The 19,719-nt window shown below is 32.6% G+C and overlaps 1 protein-coding gene across 2 annotated transcripts in view; it reads right to left on the minus strand.

The window, feature by feature from the left end:
• Positions 1–712: 712 nt before the first annotated feature.
• Positions 713–19,719, minus strand: part of HOOK1 (hook microtubule tethering protein 1) — a 52,562-nt gene continuing 33,555 nt past the window's right edge. For both annotated transcript variants that reach the window (XM_081057521.1, XM_081057522.1), the window contains 10 exons: positions 17,683–17,770; positions 17,544–17,604; positions 15,813–15,953; positions 14,077–14,170; positions 12,357–12,391; positions 11,740–11,822; positions 11,001–11,101; positions 8,099–8,200; positions 5,675–5,743; positions 713–3,901 (listed from right to left, as the gene is read on the minus strand). In XM_081057521.1, coding sequence (XP_080913647.1) covers positions 3,731–3,901; positions 5,675–5,743; positions 8,099–8,200; positions 11,001–11,101; positions 11,740–11,822; positions 12,357–12,391; positions 14,077–14,170; positions 15,813–15,953; positions 17,544–17,604; positions 17,683–17,770 — 945 coding nt within the window. In that variant the 3' untranslated portion in view covers positions 713–3,730. The remainder of the gene's footprint in view (positions 3,902–5,674; positions 5,744–8,098; positions 8,201–11,000; positions 11,102–11,739; positions 11,823–12,356; positions 12,392–14,076; positions 14,171–15,812; positions 15,954–17,543; positions 17,605–17,682; positions 17,771–19,719) is intronic.

The following is a 19,719-nucleotide window of genomic DNA, read 5'->3' on the forward strand; positions in this document are numbered from 1 at the left end:
TTCTAAAAATTTCACAATTTATTTTCACAAAGCTGTATAGATTGGGAAATAAGATAGGATGCTGGAAGATAGAAACCCCAAAATAAAATAGCCAAAATAATAAGAGAACTCTGGACTGAGGGTGCATAGTTGTATGACTAAATGGTGATTTCAAGGATCTAACCTCTTACTTCCTTATTGGGCCACTCTCCCTGATGGTTACCCTCAGGCACACGGTATTCTAGATGGGAAGAGTAAAGAGCTAAGGAAAGCATGCCCATTCTTTTAACAGGCACACATCACTATTGTTCACATCTCTTTGGCCACAACTTAGTTAAATAACCCCATCTAGTTACAAGGGAGTCTGGGAAGTATTTATTTCTTCCTCCCTGGGTGGAAGGTAAATGTAACAAGCTAAAATATGGGGTTTTATTACTAAAGGACAAAGGAGAGAATGAATATTGAACGGTTAGCAATTTCTGCCGAAGAAAACACAGAATTGTAAATTCCACAATAATGCAAAATGTCTAGATTCCAGTGGTGAAATTGGAGATATAAATGCACAAAGCAAAAATCACTTTTACACATCTTCTCATTGACCAAAATGTTCAAACGTAAAACAAAACAAGAATTAAGTTTTTCTTTATGAATCTAAATATTTTAAGTTCTTTATTTAAAGCAGCGAATAAGTGTGTATTTGTACCTATTAAAAAATCCATCCATAACCATCAGACACAGAACCAGAAAGTTTATTTACTTAAAACACTTTACAACTATCATACTGTTATTGGACAATCATTTATTTAAAATAATATCCTAAATACTTACAAAAATAAATCAAGTATTGCTTCTATTTTTCAAGTGCCAAAGTCTTTGCCATAGAAAATAGAAAGAACCTTTTATAAACTAAACATTACATTTAAGCTACATCAAGGTTAGTAACTGCACACTATTTTCTTTATGATTGTGCTTCAGCGCTTTACAAATTTCTAACCGGCTGTGCAATGTACAGGTTCACAGTAAGAATGTATGCACACAACCACACACACATTTTTACATAGAAATGGTTCTCATTAAATATACATACAGAGAACCTCACACAGTAGTACTGTGCTCTAAAGCCACCCCACAGAGCTAGATGTACCACTATAGACAGAAACAAGTGTAGAAGTGCACGCAGTAGTTAACACTGAAATTAGCACGTCAGTTATCCAAGATGACATCTGAAAGAGGGATATCTAGTTTAATGTTTCTAGACAAGACATTGATTTTTAATCTATATAATTAGACTTCATTGAAAAAATAGAGTGAACCTAAAATATTTCTCAGCACATTAAGTTAATCTCAGGATAAACATCATTGCCATATGTATACACATTTTTTATTTTAAAAAGAGAAAAAAGAATATTAATTTTAGAGCAAATACTCAAAATTAAAGATCATTTCTAAGTTGATCTGTGGTTTTACTGATCACCGGGACACATTCAACTCATCACATAAACGAATGCTCAATTTCTCTTCCCTGGTATATGCATAAACGCAAAACACAGACATGTGTAATTCATGGTTTATGATGAATAGTTATAATGCTTTACCACCCACAGGGTGTCAATCTCACTATATTAACCAGATGTGGAAAAGAATCTCACTTCTGATCATTTCCTGAATTTCCATATGATTAATCACAATATTACAGAACTTTACATTAGTCTTGTATACATACTTATATGTCAATCAGTTTAAATTTTACTTATCAACTAGAAAAGTGGTAGATCACAAAATTTGTTTTTTTATTAAGAAAAAAGAATCTAGCTTTGTCTTTATTCAGAAATTGCATGAATTATTTAGAAATTCCAAGTATAATAATCAAAAATTTATGAGCAGTTGAAATGTGAAAATACTAATTTATTGAAATTGACGTTTTACAACAAATTCCATTAAAAGGGAGCTTGAAGAGCTTGTAAAAATCTCAATTATAAGCAAGTAGTAAATACCAAAGAGCAGATGTTTTACATTGACCAAAATATACCAAAACGCCATAATATTTAGAAAATTTTAATAGGCATGCTAAAATGTTTTCAAAGGCTTAGTCCATTTCACTAAAAGTCACAGGCAAGCAGAGACTACAAGAATATACAAAAATGCAAACCAACAATGTATTTCCACTGAAAAAAGACATCAAAATCTAAGAGGTAGTAAACAAAAGTAACCTGATAAAACAACAAATCCTGACAAGATGCTCCTTAATCTCAGAGACTCAAATGCAGTATGAAATTCTTGCAGTTTCAGTGATTAAAAAAATTTACTGGTAGAGAATCTAAAAACCAAGTATCTAAATGAGTAATACTGTTAATGAAACAATATTTGTATTTTCAAGGAAGGCTAAGAATAAAATCGAGACCCAAGGTCTACAGCCCGCAGGCCAAATCTGGCCTACCAACAGTTTTTGTAAATAAAGTTGTACTGAAATACAACCACACGTATTTCGTTCACATATTGTGTATGGCTGCTGCTTTCAAACTTTACAGCAGAGTTGAGTACTTGCTACTGATCATACGGCCAACAATGCCTAAAAAACTACTATCTGTTCATTTTCAGAAAGCTTGCTGATCCCTGCCTGGTCTAGACTTCTGTTGATGGGTATGCATGGTTGAACAGCACTGGAAAGACTACTCATGTCACAATATAAGGTATTTACTATAAGGAAAGCAAGATGCTAATTATGCCACAATTCAATTCCTTTTCATAGTGAAATAGTCCTAACATTTTTCTTCTTTTTACTTTTGTGGTCTAACAACAATGAATATTTCTGTTATTTTTTAAAAGTTTCAGTGTGGCACTGTCCAACAGAACTTTCTGCAATGATGGAAATATTTTATATCTGCACTTTCCAATACTGTAACCATTAGGCAACATGACTACTGAGCATTTGAACTGTGGCTGGTGCAATTAAGGACTTAATATTTTCATTTTAATTAATTAAATTAAAATTAAAAGCAAAATCACTGTAATCTTCATTAATTATATTAAAGAGCATGTGGATGTTTCACACAAAGTACATTTTTTAGCTTGTTTCCTGTCAAAGTCACCACTTAAAAAGTCAGTTTATGTCCAGAAACTGAACATTTCAACTATGCTGTACAAAAGCACTTATTTATAGTAAGTACACAGGAGAAGTATAACCTCTTCTGAATCTGCAAAATTTCTAATTAGTCACTTTACTATGGCAAAGGCATTTCAATAGTCAAATCTTCCAAATACTGTATCTCCCATTACATGACAAAATATACCCATTCAATTGACAGAATTAGAGAATAGAGGTAAAACCTTGTATATATCTAGTCAAAAAAATATAACATTTTTTTGTGTAGTTCTATATGTGCCTACCTTAAGACTATTTTTATATGGACCAAAACAATAAAATAAACATAGATATACTCCAAAATTACATATTACTGATTACACATTGCAAATTAACCAAGTTACTGGTACAACTGAAAACATTAAACTGAAATATACAAAGTCAATTTGAAATTACAGTATTCTCAAAACACAAATGTTTGAAGTGTGTGCCTGATTACATCTTCCAATTATTCAAATGTGCTCCCTTTTCAAAGTCAGCCAGCAAAATTGATTTCATGCATTTTGAATAGCTGATATCCAGCATCATAAACTTCGTTTTCAATCTGGTTGTTCGGTGAAAGATACAAAATATTTTAAGGGCACTTCTGTTTATGTTTTCTTTCGTAGTTTAATCGGATGTTGTAGCAGGAACTTTAACAGAGAGATTTCTTCTGGTGTTGGTGATGTGCCGTTGCTGTGCTAAGAAAGACCGTGCAGGGGTACATGCACCAGTATCTTTGCAAGCACCACTGCTGCTCACAAGTCTAGACTCCATCCCCAGTTTCTGGAATGCTAGACTCTGAACAAAAATAAACAAACAAATAAAATCACTATTTAGAGTAGAGTTTTAAAGTACTTTTTGCATACATAAAGTCATTTAATCCTCAAAACAATCCTATAAAACTGGTGTTTTCCTCATTTTTGTAGAACAAAATAAGGATTCAGAAGCTACTTAATCTGCATACGATAATGGTATTAAGAAAGAGAAAAAAAAGCCATAATACCCAGTTTTTCTGTTTTAATCTACTGACTATGAAATCATTAGAAACAGTATCATAAAATAACGTTCTAGAATTAACCTTAACTTCAACAATAAAAAAAAGGTTCCAAAGCAAATTGTTGTGCTTCAGCCATCACTCCATCCTCTCTATAAGCAGATATAACACAACATGAAAGCTTAATTGGTTCTCTGGATTAATATTAACACCACTAAGAATCTGTTAAAAATACAAATTCTACCCAGTAGATTCTACCTAGATGTACCAAATAAGAAGGTCTGCAGGTGAATCCATAGTTTTTATTTTAAGACTTCTGATGCATGCTGAAGTTTGAGAACCACCAGTATAGCTCAGACTTACTATGTTCTATCTCAATACTGACACAGGACAAAATTATTGTAGTTGTTCCTGTTGAGTTTCTAAGTAAAGGAACTAAGACAACATAACACAATGTTACTGAACTAAGCGTGACTAGTAATTAATTAGTACAATAGAACAGAGTAGATGCTCAAAAAACTACAGGTGGAAAATGAACAAGTAATAAAATACATTATTTGGCTTTAACATCTTTAATGATTTATGTATCAAGAGGCCACAGGAGAACAAAGAAAACGATACACAGTTCTCTAGATGTACTAGCATGACTAACCTATGACAGAAGATTCTGGGAACACCTCACCCATAATTTCCTTCAATGCCTTGCTAAATTAAGCCAGGTTTTACCAAATAGAGAAGGGAGGGGAAGAAAAGAGCGCAGACATAAAAGGATGATAACATGAAAGAACAAAGCAGGTCTGAGGAAGGACAAGTTCAATGCAGAGGGTTCACATGTGGGATGTCTATATGAATATTCTCTGAGACTAAATAAGCAGCACCTAAGGTAGATGGTAGCTGATTATCTATTCTAGCTGATTAACCCAAAAGAACCATATACATCATGAAATGCTACTCCTGAAAACATCCTACACATACTAAGGATGAAAAAGTAAAAGACACTTCAATTCTTTTATACTGCTCTCTCCTCGTTAGGACAGACAGTGATTGGAGAGTTTTCCTTGGATAAAAAAAATAAAATACCAGATACATTAAAGGACATGCTGAAAGACTTTAGGGAATATTAAAATAAATGTTGAGTACCTGAAGCACTTAATTTGGCATTACAGATATTCACATTTCTAAAGAAACCCTTTATGGAACAGAGATTAAATGTTTCAGTTCAAATAAGCCAATTTTTAAAAATATTTATTGATTGTTATGTGTGTGCTTCATGTGTTATCAATTAAAGGTCAATGACTCATGAAATCAATTCGTTGATTTTGAGAAAGTCAAAATCAACTAAAAACAAACTAAAATATATAGTCAATTTGGATAACGATCAAAATTTAAAAAAAAAGCAGCAGAGAATATGACATAAAATACATGAGTGAAATGCACACAGTCAGAGTAACTTTTGTTCAGTTACACATGTATATGTACTGATTTGTGGTATTAAAGTTATTTCCTTCTATGGTTCTTGGTCAAAATGCTTGATAAATAATTCTAAACATCCAATCACTGACAGAATTTCAACTCACCTTATTATACCAGGCAGAAACAATGAGTTTTTCTTCATAATCACGGAATTTTGCTACTTTACATTCACTCTGGAAGAAGATATAAAGATTATTATTAAAATCCCAGAACTAACCCCAAATTACTAAAAATGGAATCATTTCTTCAAATGCTCATTATTGGGAGGATTTGAAGAATGCATGTTGAGATACATAAAACAGTCAAAGTGTAAAGTGAATCATGGAGAAATGCATGTAAAGCACCTTAGGCAAGAAAAAGATTGTGCTAGTAAATCTTCATTTCAGATATTTTACTGGAAGAACAGACATTTAAAAAGCAACATCCTCCCCCGCCCTCAAAGAAACTAGTGATTCTTATGCTGTCATTTATACCTAGGTAAAAAAAAGTAAAAACTGGCTTAAGTAATAAAACCTGTACCTATGAAAGAATCAAAACTAAGGAGAGATATAATAAAAATATCCCAGAAAATCCTTTAAAATCTACTATAAAGCTTAGTATGAATTTTTATTTCTCAATTCTTGGTGACCCGTATACTAGATTGCCTGTGGCCTCAGTTATATGCCACCTAGAGACAGATATCCATTTCTTAATTACTCTAAAACAGCTAATTTTATAATTTTGTTGAGTACCAGATATAGTTGGATAATAAAAATTTATAATCTGGAAACATCTGAATATTTTCAGAGCTAGATGCTGATGATACAAAAAGCATACAAGAAATGAGGGAAGTAAGATGCCTTTCTTTTGGCTCGCACCTGCTTTAGGCAGACTCCCCAGGAAGGTAGGCAGATATTTACATTACTTTTTTCCTTTTTGCAGTGTGTGCACAGATGAATACACATAAATTAATGGCACATATGCTGTGAATTAACTGAAGTTTTCCCTCAGAACCCTAGAGCTAAAGGCACCATTTTGTCATCATACTGTTAGGGAGCTGCACTGCAAGCAGAATGCTGTGCATTCTCATTGGCTTTCACTAGGACGTGAATAATCAGAGCAACTTAGATTTCAGAGATTCAGTCCAAGTCATTATTTTATAGGTGAGGAAACTGAGGAAGGTGACCTCAGTTTATAGGTGACCACAAAGGAAAGGTGACAACTTTAAAATAACTTACCAATAAAACTGTAACCCTAACCTCTGATTTATATAATATTTAATGTTGAGAGTACAGAGATGGAACTAGGATACAGCCTGTTCTCAATTCACTCTGACACAAATCAAAAAGAAAAATGATGCTATTGTGGGATGAATCCATGAGTTCAAAGTACACGGAATCACTCTGGAGAGATAACACACTTTGCTAAAGGAATACAGGGAACGCTTTATAGAGGAAGAGACATTTGGATCCTGAAGAATGAACAGTATTTGTTCAGAGAGATACCCCTCACCAGTGCTTTTTACAACACCTCACAGCCTGGACAAGCACTTATAGAAAGCGCACATACGGCGGGCGTGTACTCTGGATGTTAAAGTCTATAAGCAAAATAACTCCACCGAATTCCACATCTACTGGCTCAGAAATAACACGAAGAAAATGGTAAGTGAACATACGTTTCTTTGAAATAAAGCACTGCTAATTGATTAGAAAAGAAACCAACTATCAATTACGAGAATTTCAAGGTGAGTATATAGAATTCAACATGGCTCTGCAATTATGCACATGTTATTATGAGGAAGTATATATATATATACTGATTTCAAGAGTAGCATCACACTCACGATAGTATGAAAAACAGTAGTTTTGCGCACACACACACACACACACAAAAAAAAAATAGCACCTGCTCAATTATAAAATCTACGAATATAGAATTCCATACTGACATACTTAACTCTGCTCATAAAAATGATATAATCACTAAAATAAAAATATTAAAATTTAAAGACTCAACTAACAAATGCAAACTTGCCATTACTAACATAAATTTGCGTCATTAATAAGAGACTACCACTTTGCTCAAGAGCTTAGTGGGATTTTGAAGTACTTCCTTCTCTCATGAATTCCAACTGGTAAGTTTGTTTGGGTTCAGGTGAGGAACAGGGGAAAGAGGTAAGATAAATTTGGTTAACTGAGTACAGGTACCCCTTTTAAAAGGAGAGCTTGGTTTCTTTCATTTCTGAATGAAGCCTCATCTGCATCATTTTCCAAGAAGCATTACATCAGGACTCTGTTAAAAACTAAGGGCTAGCCACATGATTGGCTGTTACAGAGCGAGAGAGAGACAATGCAGTATGGCACACAAACTGCAGAGAGACCCACCTCGTGGGCGAGTGAGATGCCCTGCAGTAAACATACTCAGTGCAAAGACATGATATTTCTAACTTCTTGTAAAACTTGATCATTAATGGCAAATCTATGACAGCAGTTAGTTACCAGAATTATCCAGAAAAATTAAGAGGAGATGCATGATTATGAAAGTTTTACCTCCAGAATCTCAATTCTTCTCTCTTTCTCTGCCAACTGTTTTCTAAGTAGCATTATTTCAGCTGATGCTGGATTTAATTTGGGATCTAAAGTTTTTATTACCTATTTAAAGAAAAAAAAATTATGTTCACTTTATCTTACCAAATATTGAAATATTAAGAACAGTCCATAAAGATCTATGTAAGTAGAAAATTTTCCAGAAAGTGGTCCAGGAGTTAACTATATTTTGTCTTACAATCAAATATGAATAACAAAATAACTTATTCCATCATGAGAAATGGTACAAAAATTCAGTACAAAAATGGAAAGATCCCCATCCCACAATCAAATTTCCCCTTTCCAAAGCTCAGTAAACAGGGATACTTATTTAGCCTTATCAAACTTGGAGCACCGAGGTCTTGAAATAACCATTTCTGCATTCATCTGACTTGAGCATTTTTAAAAATTAAAATGAATTCAATAATTATAGTGGAACTTGCTGACTGTATAAAGTAGGAGTGATATACACCAAAAATTCTTAGCAACAATCTTTTTTACTACCATTATCTAGTTAAATGTAACTCAATATATAAGGTCAATATAATATATATTGATGATTTTGTCTGCAAACTCTAGGGTGCTCAATCACATTTATAAAAATTACTAAAGGTTGGGTAAAACGAGATGTTTGATCTGAATGTTGTTCAGAGACTTAGCTAAACTACGTTGTAAGCAGTATGACAGGAAATCAACTCATAAATGTCAGGAATAAATTATAAACAAAAACGAGTTTCCAATATTAAGGTCATATGAATGATATAATTACAAACTATTAAAAATAGTCAAAATTATTTCATGAGTTAGGAAAATGTTATCTATATTTACAGAGGTAAAGGAAATAGAAGGTAATATATCTAATGATTACTGTGGTTCATTCAAAACGATTTCCTGAGTGCCAGAATGGCAGCAGACACTGCAACAAATGGGAATAGAGCTGTTTACAAGAGACATGGTGTCTGCATTCACAGAACTCACATCATACAAACAGATATATTAAAGAGTTTAAATCATAATTACAAAGAAAAAAAATCAGTTTGTTACCTCTAAACTATAAAAAGTATGGTTTTGACTTTTATTTTGTGAATTTTTATAATGGACCCACCATGCTATTTTAACCTCTCCCCCAAATATTGTGAAATCATGTTTACAAGTAAGCAACTGTTTTTTAAATAATTATATTCAATAATGGCAAGAATATGGTATCCTTTGTCATCGCTTTGTCCAATTAATTATCATCCTTTTAGAATATCCTTCAGAAAAATACATCAAGCGTCTTATTAAAATGTTGCTATGCTTTGATCCAATAATTCTATTTGATCCATTAACCTACGAACAAAGTTAAAGTAATAAACCAAAATAAGTCAAAAACTTTCTGTATAAGTATGTTCCTTATAGCCTTATTTCTAAGATCAAAAACATAAAAAGAAATGAAACAAAGTATTTCAAACAACAGGATGATGACTAAGTAAAACTATGATATATCCCACACAACTGAGTATTGTGTAGCCATCCTTTTACTTTTGCAAAGTCTGTTGTGTGATTTCTGTCTTGTTTATTCCTGTATTTCCAGTGCTTAGTACCACAGGCATTCAATAAATATTAAATTACATTTATATAACATGAAAAAATTTTGTTTTAAAAATACAAATCATACATATATATATATGATATATGTACAACACACATGTGTGTAAGTATATTATGGCCAAAAAGCATGCAGAAAATGTATTGAAAAAAATTCACTGTTAAAAAAATATATCAAAAGGTTAATAGCAATTATCTCTGGAAACTGTTCTAGAGTTTATATTTGTTACTAAGGGTATTTATAATTATGTAATGGAAAGAAATTGAACTATGGCATAGGCTGACTGGATGTTTACCAAGCCCGGTCTCCCTAGGAGTTGAGTGTGACTATAGGCCTGAGCTCTGCCCAATGAAGTGAGAGTGAAAATGGTTTACACTGATTGCGGGCTTGACCCTTATGTGTCTCCCACACAATCCATGCTCTCTTCTTTTATCTACTAATTGGACAATGGCAAGTAAACGTGCGAATCCTGTGTTGAAGAAGGCAGAGCCTCTATCAGCTTGAGACTGTGAGTGACCGTATGTAGCAGAGTCCCTCCCCCCACTGATGACCGGATTTCACAGGATCAAGGAGCAAACTTCTATTTTGTTAAGCCTTAAGATCTTGGGGTTTACCTGCTGCTGCGGGTCCCATTTATGCCTCAGTGAATATTATATAAAACAAACATAAAAAGGGCAGACATTAGCAAGATTTTAAAGCTTCGTCATTAAATTCTCTTTTTATTCAGTACATAGAGAAGAGTACACTGACATTCTCTGAGAGAGGAAAATTAGGAAAATATATGGTATTCGTGGACATGAAAGATTTTATGAGAACATTGCTTGCAGAAGTTTAGTGAAAAATACAAAATAAAAAAAAGAATAATTAGTGTGGTGAACATGAGAACACTGTTTAACTGTCTAATGTAGACTAAATGCTAAAACAGTTACAAACAAGTTTGAAAAGCTACATTTTCACAAAAGGCAAATGTGCTTTCCTTTTAAGACCTAAAGATGCCATATGTTATAGTAGTCGTTTTCTCTAACGAGGTCACTGCAGTCCATGTTTAAACAGTTCCTATTAGCCATCTGGATCAGTTTGCTTTATCTGACCCGGATGAGTGAGAGGGAGGGAACACAAGGACTGGTGTGGAGACACACCAGGAGCCTGACCTGCAAGGCAGGGTAGTGGGCAGCAAAGGGACATGATACAGGTATGAGAGGAGCAGTACAATCACGTGGAGCAGGCGTACTCAGAACCTGCATCACAAAGACGAGCTCTGTAAGATCATTTACTCACATTTCTTGCTTTCTCTAAGTACATTTTATATCGTTCCTCCATTGCTTTCATATCTTCTTCCTTCTTCTGCAGAGCAGCTTCAAGTTCACTGATCTTTTGTGCTAGTAATGAAAATGAAATGAAACATGACCAATTACTACCTACTTAAAATACTCCATCCTCACACGCAAAACATATGTATTTATCACATATATTTTTGAAGGACTGATAAGAGAACATAAGAGAAAACTTTTATTTATTCTTTGTAGGGAATTTTTATCTGAAACTTTTGAAAATGACCAATACATCCTCGATTATTCTGCATTATTTTTTTCTTAAAAATATCTATAATCTGATTTGTCTAGCTATTTTCTCCCTTCTATAAAGTATTTAAATGAGCAGATATACTTTACAATGTAAGTACAACTATCATAAGAGAAAATAAAGCATCCTTTCTACATAATGTTTAAAGTTTAATTTAATCTGATTTTAAGTCATTATTTTATATTTTCATATACACTAATTCCTTATCTTACAATGTTTGATACTCCTACATATCAATCAATTCATTTTATTAGATTTACTTTTTCTTGTTGCTTTAAGATTAGATCGTTTATTAATTACTTACATCACTAAAAATTATCATGGTACTTATCTGCAATGCACGTATCTATGCACTGTCCAAACACTTATACACAGTTCCTGTATCCATCAACTAAAAAGCGCAACTCATTAGATCCAGGCTTTTACAAATACCTACCAGGGTGGTTTATATCTGGCTGAAGATCTTCAATGAGCTCTTGTTTCTTCTGCAATTCTTCATGGACTTCTGTCAGTTTTTCCCTAAGTCGTGGAAAGAACATGGAGTTTTGGAGCCAAACAGATCTAAGAATGAAAACTAGTTTCTGCCACATAACATGTATGGACTGTGGGGAAGTCATTTGCTGATCCTTACTTTCCTCACCTGTGAAATGGGAATAACACCTGCCAAATATTATAAGGGCTGTTGTGAAGATTTCTGGCACATGATGGGTGCCAAAAATGTTAAAATTTTCCACCTTAATACCTTTGCCTCCTAAGAAAGTTAAAGGAAATATTTTATGGGATAAACATTCCACATATCCACATAATAGGTGCCTGCTTTGTAAACTCTTCAAATGACATTAGTAATTGAGAAATGTAGGATATGCGATCATTGGCAGGCAGACTGACACTTTTAGCATGTTTTTCTTTTCACTTTCTGGTAGCAGTGGTGAATATTCAATTGGCATCGGGGTATTTGCTTTTGTAAACAAAATCAGAAAAAGGGTATTAACTTTAGAAGCTTTTAAAACCCTTCCCCTCTCATATTTGATATAAAGTATCAGTTTTACTTACAAATGAGCTTCCAACTTCTGCTTTAGTTTGCTGGACTATAAAAATTAAAAACAGTTACTGTAAGATAACTATTGTGGCAAAGATAAATTTTCCAGATATCAAAATCTCTTTAATTCCTTATGAAAGTGTATTGTTTAAAATATAAATGTGATAAAAATTTGTACTTCTAATAATAAACTTGTAAAATCATAATACGATTTTAGGTATGTTTTTCACTCAAAGGGGAAGGAAAGGAGAATAGGAAATAAAAGTACAATAACAGAAAGAAAAATGCTTCATATTCCTAAATGCAATGTAAATAACATTTGAAGTTGAAGAAAAAATAGCAAGTGCAAGCTGAATATATGGAGGAGTATCAAACACTTAAATGCCTAAAAAAAAATCACTTATTTAAAATACAAATTTTAAGATTTTAGGCCTTTAATGAAGAATAGATAAAGAACTAAATTATTTTATAATAAACCTTTATCATTATAAATGCAAGCACTTTAATATTAGCTTAAAATTAAATGAAGCAATTGGATTTTGTTAAAAAATAAAACAAAACTATAATCTGCGATAAATTTTAATTGAATTTAAATTGCAATAGTAGTTCTGAATCATCTACTGAATAGATGTAGTTTAAATATATAAACTATGAAATATAACTTGGACATGAACAAATTTTTTTAAAAGATAAAGATATTTAAAATCTTTAAAAAATTGTAATCCAAAATGTACTCCCCAATTAGATTTCATTTTAAAAGTATTCCCTAATGCCTTAAAAATATATTTGTATTAGAGAGGTTACAATACCGTATATATGCACATATGAGATGTCGCCATGCATGAGACGATTTCTATTTTCCAAGCCCCCAGAGAAAAAAGAGAAAATCATAAAAAGCATAAAAAAGACAGAAAGGAAACGTAACCCTTTCAATCTTTCTTTTCATCATTTAATATTATACTTACTCTCCCTAGTTTTCTCCCCCATCAACACAGGTAGAATCACCTAACATTTTATCTCATCAATATCTACCTAACACACAGCTAGCCCTATCTTTTTGCTGTTGTGTTTTAATATATCCCTCCCTCAGTTATTATTTCTTTTCCCCTCAATATATAGAGGTCAAAGTATAAAAAACAAAGGTAGGCATTTTTAGCTGTTTGAGCTCTTTTAAATCTTCTTATTTCTGCCCTCACAATATTTGCCATCAAAATCCATTAGAAATGGCAAGGTGCCAAGTCAGTATGGAAGGAAGGGAAAAAAAGGGGTAGAGTCTTCAAGATGCATTAAGGTTTCCGTCCTTTGAAGGTCGGTTTGAAACACTTCTTGAATGCTCTTTTGGTGGAAATAATTTTCTCATTCTCTTTTCTTATTAGAAGTTCCTCTCAATTCTGACTGCTGCTTACTCTCTCACTGGGTTGTTCTTAGGCCAGCCCTGTGGGGATCCCAGCAGAACTGTGAAGGCCTCAATTATAGCATGCACTCAATCAGGAATTACCATGAACTTAGGTATAGCTCTTGAAGAAGGATAGATATAGTTCACCTACCAATACATATGATCAATTTATAGAATCCAAATTGGCAAAATCACTGCATCTATTATGCAGATATATACGGTATTTCAGGGTACCATCAATGATAAGAGTTGTACTTTCAAATACAAGATTAATTTGGGCATCAGGACCTATTATAGAGTCCACACAGAGCAGTTAGTATAATTTTTAAGTTACTTACACTTCCTCCTTCAGACTTAGAGCCTTGTTCCTGGAAAGACTTCTGGAGATCTTCAATCTGCTGCTGCAATTCTCTGATGCGCTCTTTGCTCAGCCTATTTTAAGATGAATCATGTATTTATTTGTATTCAAAGTCAAAGTAGATAAGGATCAATACAGGTGCATTTATACAATTAAACTCATAGAGTATACATTTAATAGCAATAACAAATACTGAGCAATCATCTGTGGCCAGGTATAATATACAGCATGTAGTGTATAGTAGGTTAGTTTCAAGGAAATATTTAATAAGGCAGTTTTATCCTGAAAGCACATACTCCTATACCTAACATTTAAAATTTTAAGGTACTTTGTCAGTGGCAAAAGCACTAAATTTCTACACTGTACTCACTGGTATAAAAATGAGAAAACAAGCTCAATTTTCCTACCATTGTATTTTTAATGAATGGAAACTAAGTTTCCTCTTCCTATTTCAGATTTCACAGCGTTATCAGGAGAAGAGGAAGGTTACCATTTTCCAACCATTTCTTTATGACTTGTTATTGGCACCAACAACTAGTGCAGATTTTTAAGGAATGATAACCTCATTCCTTAAAACCCTGCTTAAAAGTTGCCTCCATTGGAAGCTAACAGCAAGAAAGAGTATCTGTCTTTATATATAATTATTATAATTATAATTATAATCTATTCACGTCTATCTTTATTGACTCTCTAAAAGCTGAAACTTAGTATATCCTATGTTAATTGATATGGAACTGAATAGGATAGTAATATTTAATGGTCTCTTCAGAAGGCTAAAATTTATTCTTCTTTTAACCACAGCTGATGTAACAGTATATATACTATTGGATTTTGTTAAAGTCATGAAGGAGAGACAAGGTTCAAATATCTCTAAAATTCCTGGTGGTCTCTAAAATCCAGTAAAAGTTGGTCAAATACATCTAAGTACCTTTACTACAAGTATGCTACTTATAAGGGGCAGGCTGGCACTGTGCTTAACAGCAAAGACTCAGGAGTCATACTGACAGAGGGTTCAAAATGCAGGATCCAGAACTTACTAGCAGTGTAACTTTGGGCAAGTTACTTAACCTCCTTGTACTTCAGCTTTCTTATCAGTAAAAAAAGAGATAATCATAGTTATTACTTCCTAGAGTTATCGTGAGGATTTATTGAGCTACTATTAAAATATGCTTAGAAAAGTACCTGGCATATAGTAAGCACTGTATAAATACTATTTTTTTAATATTGTAAATTTGAGCAATTCATTAGTATCAGATAAGTACACCATTTGCTTTAAATAAATTATCTGTAATCTTCATAACCTGCAAATAGGTATTACCTCAAATTTACATCGGAGGAATTATAAGTGAATTTAAATACCTTGCCCAAAACCAAATAGTTAATAAGTTTAAGAAGAGATGGGATTGAAACTTCGTTCCACAATCCATGGCCCATCCATGAACCAGATTGCAGGAGAAAGCCAGACTGTCATTCACTTGTTAAATTTTCTTTCAATTGTGAAGACATTCAAACAAATCTTAAGAATAAGCAACCTGGTTAACAAAGTCTGCTAAAAGTAATGGATAGGGAAGAGACTACAAACGAAACAAAAAAATTAATCTTCTTTTTCTAAAAATCCTAATTATTTTAACTACAATGATATTTTCCACTTGTGTGAATCAAGATTTTCTGGTTAGGTAATGACATCACCATGTCGATTATAAAGGAGCATGTCACCTTTGCTCAGTTTCCAATTCATTCATCTTGCGATGCTTCTGTTCTAGTTGCTCCTGAAGTTCTTCAATACGTTGGTTCTCAGTACCTTCCTGCTGTAATCGAAGCATCTTATTTTCATGTTGCAGTCGAATAAATACCTCCCTGATGTTGAAAAGTAAAATGTTTTTACTTTTTTTATATGTAAGAGATTTTACATTATTAACTTTTAAAACAAGGAAATTCCTGTTTTAAAATGTTACTAAAGCTTCTGAAAGTTTTTAAGAATAAACTGTAAATTTTAAGGCTATGTCTCAAAAAACAAGTAGTAAATTTTTATAGGTACAGTTATAAGATTATGTTGTATATTAAATACTTATTCTGCAAATTCTTAAATTCGTAAGATATCATATGAATTATTTTACTTTGATAATTTAGAAACTATTCACTAAAGGTAATAAATACATAGCATATCCTTAGAAAACATAGAAAAGAAAAGCAGATTTAAGAAACTATAGTTTGACTAGAATTGTTAAATATACTTTTATGATAATGGCAGCCACATGACTATCTCTAGATTGTTTTTGATTTTAGAAAAATTTTTTATATACATTTATATACGTTTTAAAATGCAAATGATAGAAATGGTATTAAATAAAAAAGGAATGCTCGCCTACCTGCTGTCCTCCTAATGCCCATTCCATAAAAGCAACCAATTTCAGTTAATCTCAGTTTTGTTTTTCCGAATGCCAGCACCATAACTAAAAATATAGGCTCATATGGCTATTTAAAAAATGATTATTAATATCACTAGATGTAAATAACCAAAAAATACACACTGGTTTGCAGTCCAGCAAGTAATGAGCTCTATTTTAACCAAAAACTGAACAAACTGAAAATCAACAACTTTGTAAACATTACGCTCAGTGCAAGAAATCAGTCATAAAAGGACACATGTTGCATGAGTCCATGTCTATGAAATGTTCATAACAGGCAAATTGATAGAGACAGAGTAGATTATTGGTTGCCTGGGGATGGAGTTAGACGGGAAGCAGGAATAGGAAATGACTGCTAACAGGTACAGGGTATCTATTTGGGGGAGGATAAAAAGGTCCCCAAATGATACTGATGATGTTGCACAACTCTGCAACTATACTAAAACCCAGCAAAGTACATTTTTAAATGGGTGGATCGTATCTCAATAAAGCCATTTATAAAGAGCAGAGTTTGAAGTAATGAATAAATAAAACTGTTGCAGCAAACAAACAAACATAACAATACCAGATCAGTCAAATATCTGTAACTAAACATAGCAATAAAATACCCAGATAAAAGTTGGGTCAAGAGGAACCTCTAAAATTCGTATTTTATTCAACTTCTTTTTAATCATCCTGCTATTATTGACAGCTCATTTTTAATTTTTGTTTTAACCAGTGGGGATTTGAATGTCATGTATTAAAAGGGTTTTCCATAGAGTTGAAGGATAGGAAAAGAAGTTCAACAAAATAAAGGTCATATTATAAAAATTAGAATGTCACTCAGCTGGTTTGTAAAATTTCACTTCTGATAAATTTACAAACTGTAATTATAGTAGCAATAACGATATGACTTGGAAAATTCAAGCAGATGAGACCAAGTAATTTTGAATTCTATGACTTTAAAATGGAAATTTTAAAAGCTAAGAAATTTACAAAAAAAAAAGAAGAAATCACATTTCTAATATTAAGTAGGGATTATCAATAAAAATAAATTTACCTGTATTCCACTGGCATAATCTCAGCAGCAAGATTCTCATAACTTTTTGCAGCAGATGCATCTAAACAACAATAAAATAGATTAATATTTCAGTATTTCTACCATTAAAACAAAGTTTTCTAAACCCAACAATCTTCACCTGTTTGGTTTAGGTGATCTTGCTGCGCTTGTGAACATCGAAGCTCTTCATTCGTTTCTTTCAGAGTATCACGCTGCTCTATTAGTCTCTAAAAAAGAGTTGTTTGTGTAAGCAAAATACTTCATTCTGCCCACAGGCACTGCACTTAACGCTCATAATAATTCATCTTAACAAGGTAATTTGATAACAGTTGCTTACTTAAAAATGGCAATGTTTTAATTTTAGTGCTAAGGACTCATTTTCTCTTGCACAAATCACACAAATAATAGTCTTTATATAATATAAAACTTGTGATTTCCCCACTACATAGTTTACCTTTGAACCAAATGAACATAATTATGGAACAGAGTACAAACACAACTGTAGAGAAATAAAAACAGCATGGACTTTGAGGCAAACAGGTCATGGCTTGAATTTCAGTTTCACTGTGGAACTTACTAGCTGTATTACCTAGGACAAATTATTTGACTCTGGCTTTAGTATCCATATCATCAAAATGGGAATACTGATACATAAACCCTTGCAAAAGTGTACTGAGTAATGATGAAATAAAGTTTGTCAAATATCCAGAATAGTCTGGTGCGTAAGAGATGCTGAAGACTTACTTCTTTTTATCATTGCTGTGAAATTCTACTGAAAGAAGTGGTAAGTAGCATCCTGGAAGCATACATTTCTGGAAAAACACTACTTCCCAAGGATAGAATGCTAGGACTGCATATCATTAATTGCTTTATTTTAGCGCTCACAGCCAATGACAAATTTCTATGTTCTGTAGAAATGGCTCACATTAAAGCCATTTTCCCAGAACTCATAAAAGTACTTTTGAATACAAAATTATATTTTAAATGTTGTTATATTCCAAATCAGTAAACAAAACCCTGTTTTGTCCATTATGTGGATCAAAGCGACCTAATAGCATATTGGCAACTGATTCCAAGAGTCCTTAGGTTGGAGTGCACAGGTGCCCTAAGGGTTCTCTCTTGCTCTTTTACTTTTATAAGTTTTGACAAAAGTATAATATATCCATCAAAAGTATAAAAGTATATACCCATCAAAAGAATAATATATCCATCATGGCCAACTGAGTTTTAACAAGGGTACCAAGACAAGACAATGGAGGAAAGAACAGTCTTGTCAACCAATAGTGCTGACACAACTCAATACCCACACACAAAAGAAGGAAGTTAGACATTTATACCATGTATAAGAATTAATTCAAAATTGATCACATTGTACATATAAAAACGAAAACTATAAAACTCCTAAAAGAAAATATAGGAGTAAATCTTTATAACCTTAACCTTAGGTTACACAGTGGTTTCACAGAAACACTACCAAAAAAAGCAGAAAAAAAGAAAAAAACAGATAATTGTGATATCGTCAAATGAAAAACTATTCTGTAAACAAAACGATCAAGAAAGTGAAAAGACAACCCACAGAATACAAGAAAACGTTTGCAAATCATGTATCTGACAAGGGATTTGTATCCAGAATATGTAAAGAACTCATACAACTCAATAACAAAAAAGTAAATAACTTAAATAAAACATGGGCAAAATACGCGGAGATATTTCTCCAAGGAAGATATAAAAATGGTCAGTAGGTACATCAAAAGAAGGCTGACATCATTAGTCATTAGGGAAATACAAATCAAAATCAAAATGATATGCCACTTCATACCATGAGGATAGCTAAAATTAAAAAGTAGTAAGTACTAGCAAGGATGTGGAGAAATTGGAACCTTCACAAATTGCTGGTGAAAGTGAAAAATGGTTCATCCATTTTAGAAAATAGTCTGGTAGTTTTTTAAAAGGTGAAATATATTATTACAATATTACCAAGCAATACCATTCCTAGGTATATATTCAAGAAATGAAAACATGTCCACATAAAATCTTGTACATAAATGTTCATGGCCACATTATTTATTTAATAATCAAAAAGTGGAAATAGCCTAAACGTCCATTAACTGAAGAACAGATAAATAATATGTGGTATACCCATACAATGGAGTCTCATTCAGCAATAAATATGAAG

Source organism: Rhinolophus hipposideros, assembly GCF_964194185.1.
Source record: "Rhinolophus hipposideros genome assembly, chromosome: 8".
NCBI lineage: Eukaryota > Metazoa > Chordata > Mammalia > Chiroptera > Rhinolophidae > Rhinolophus > Rhinolophus hipposideros.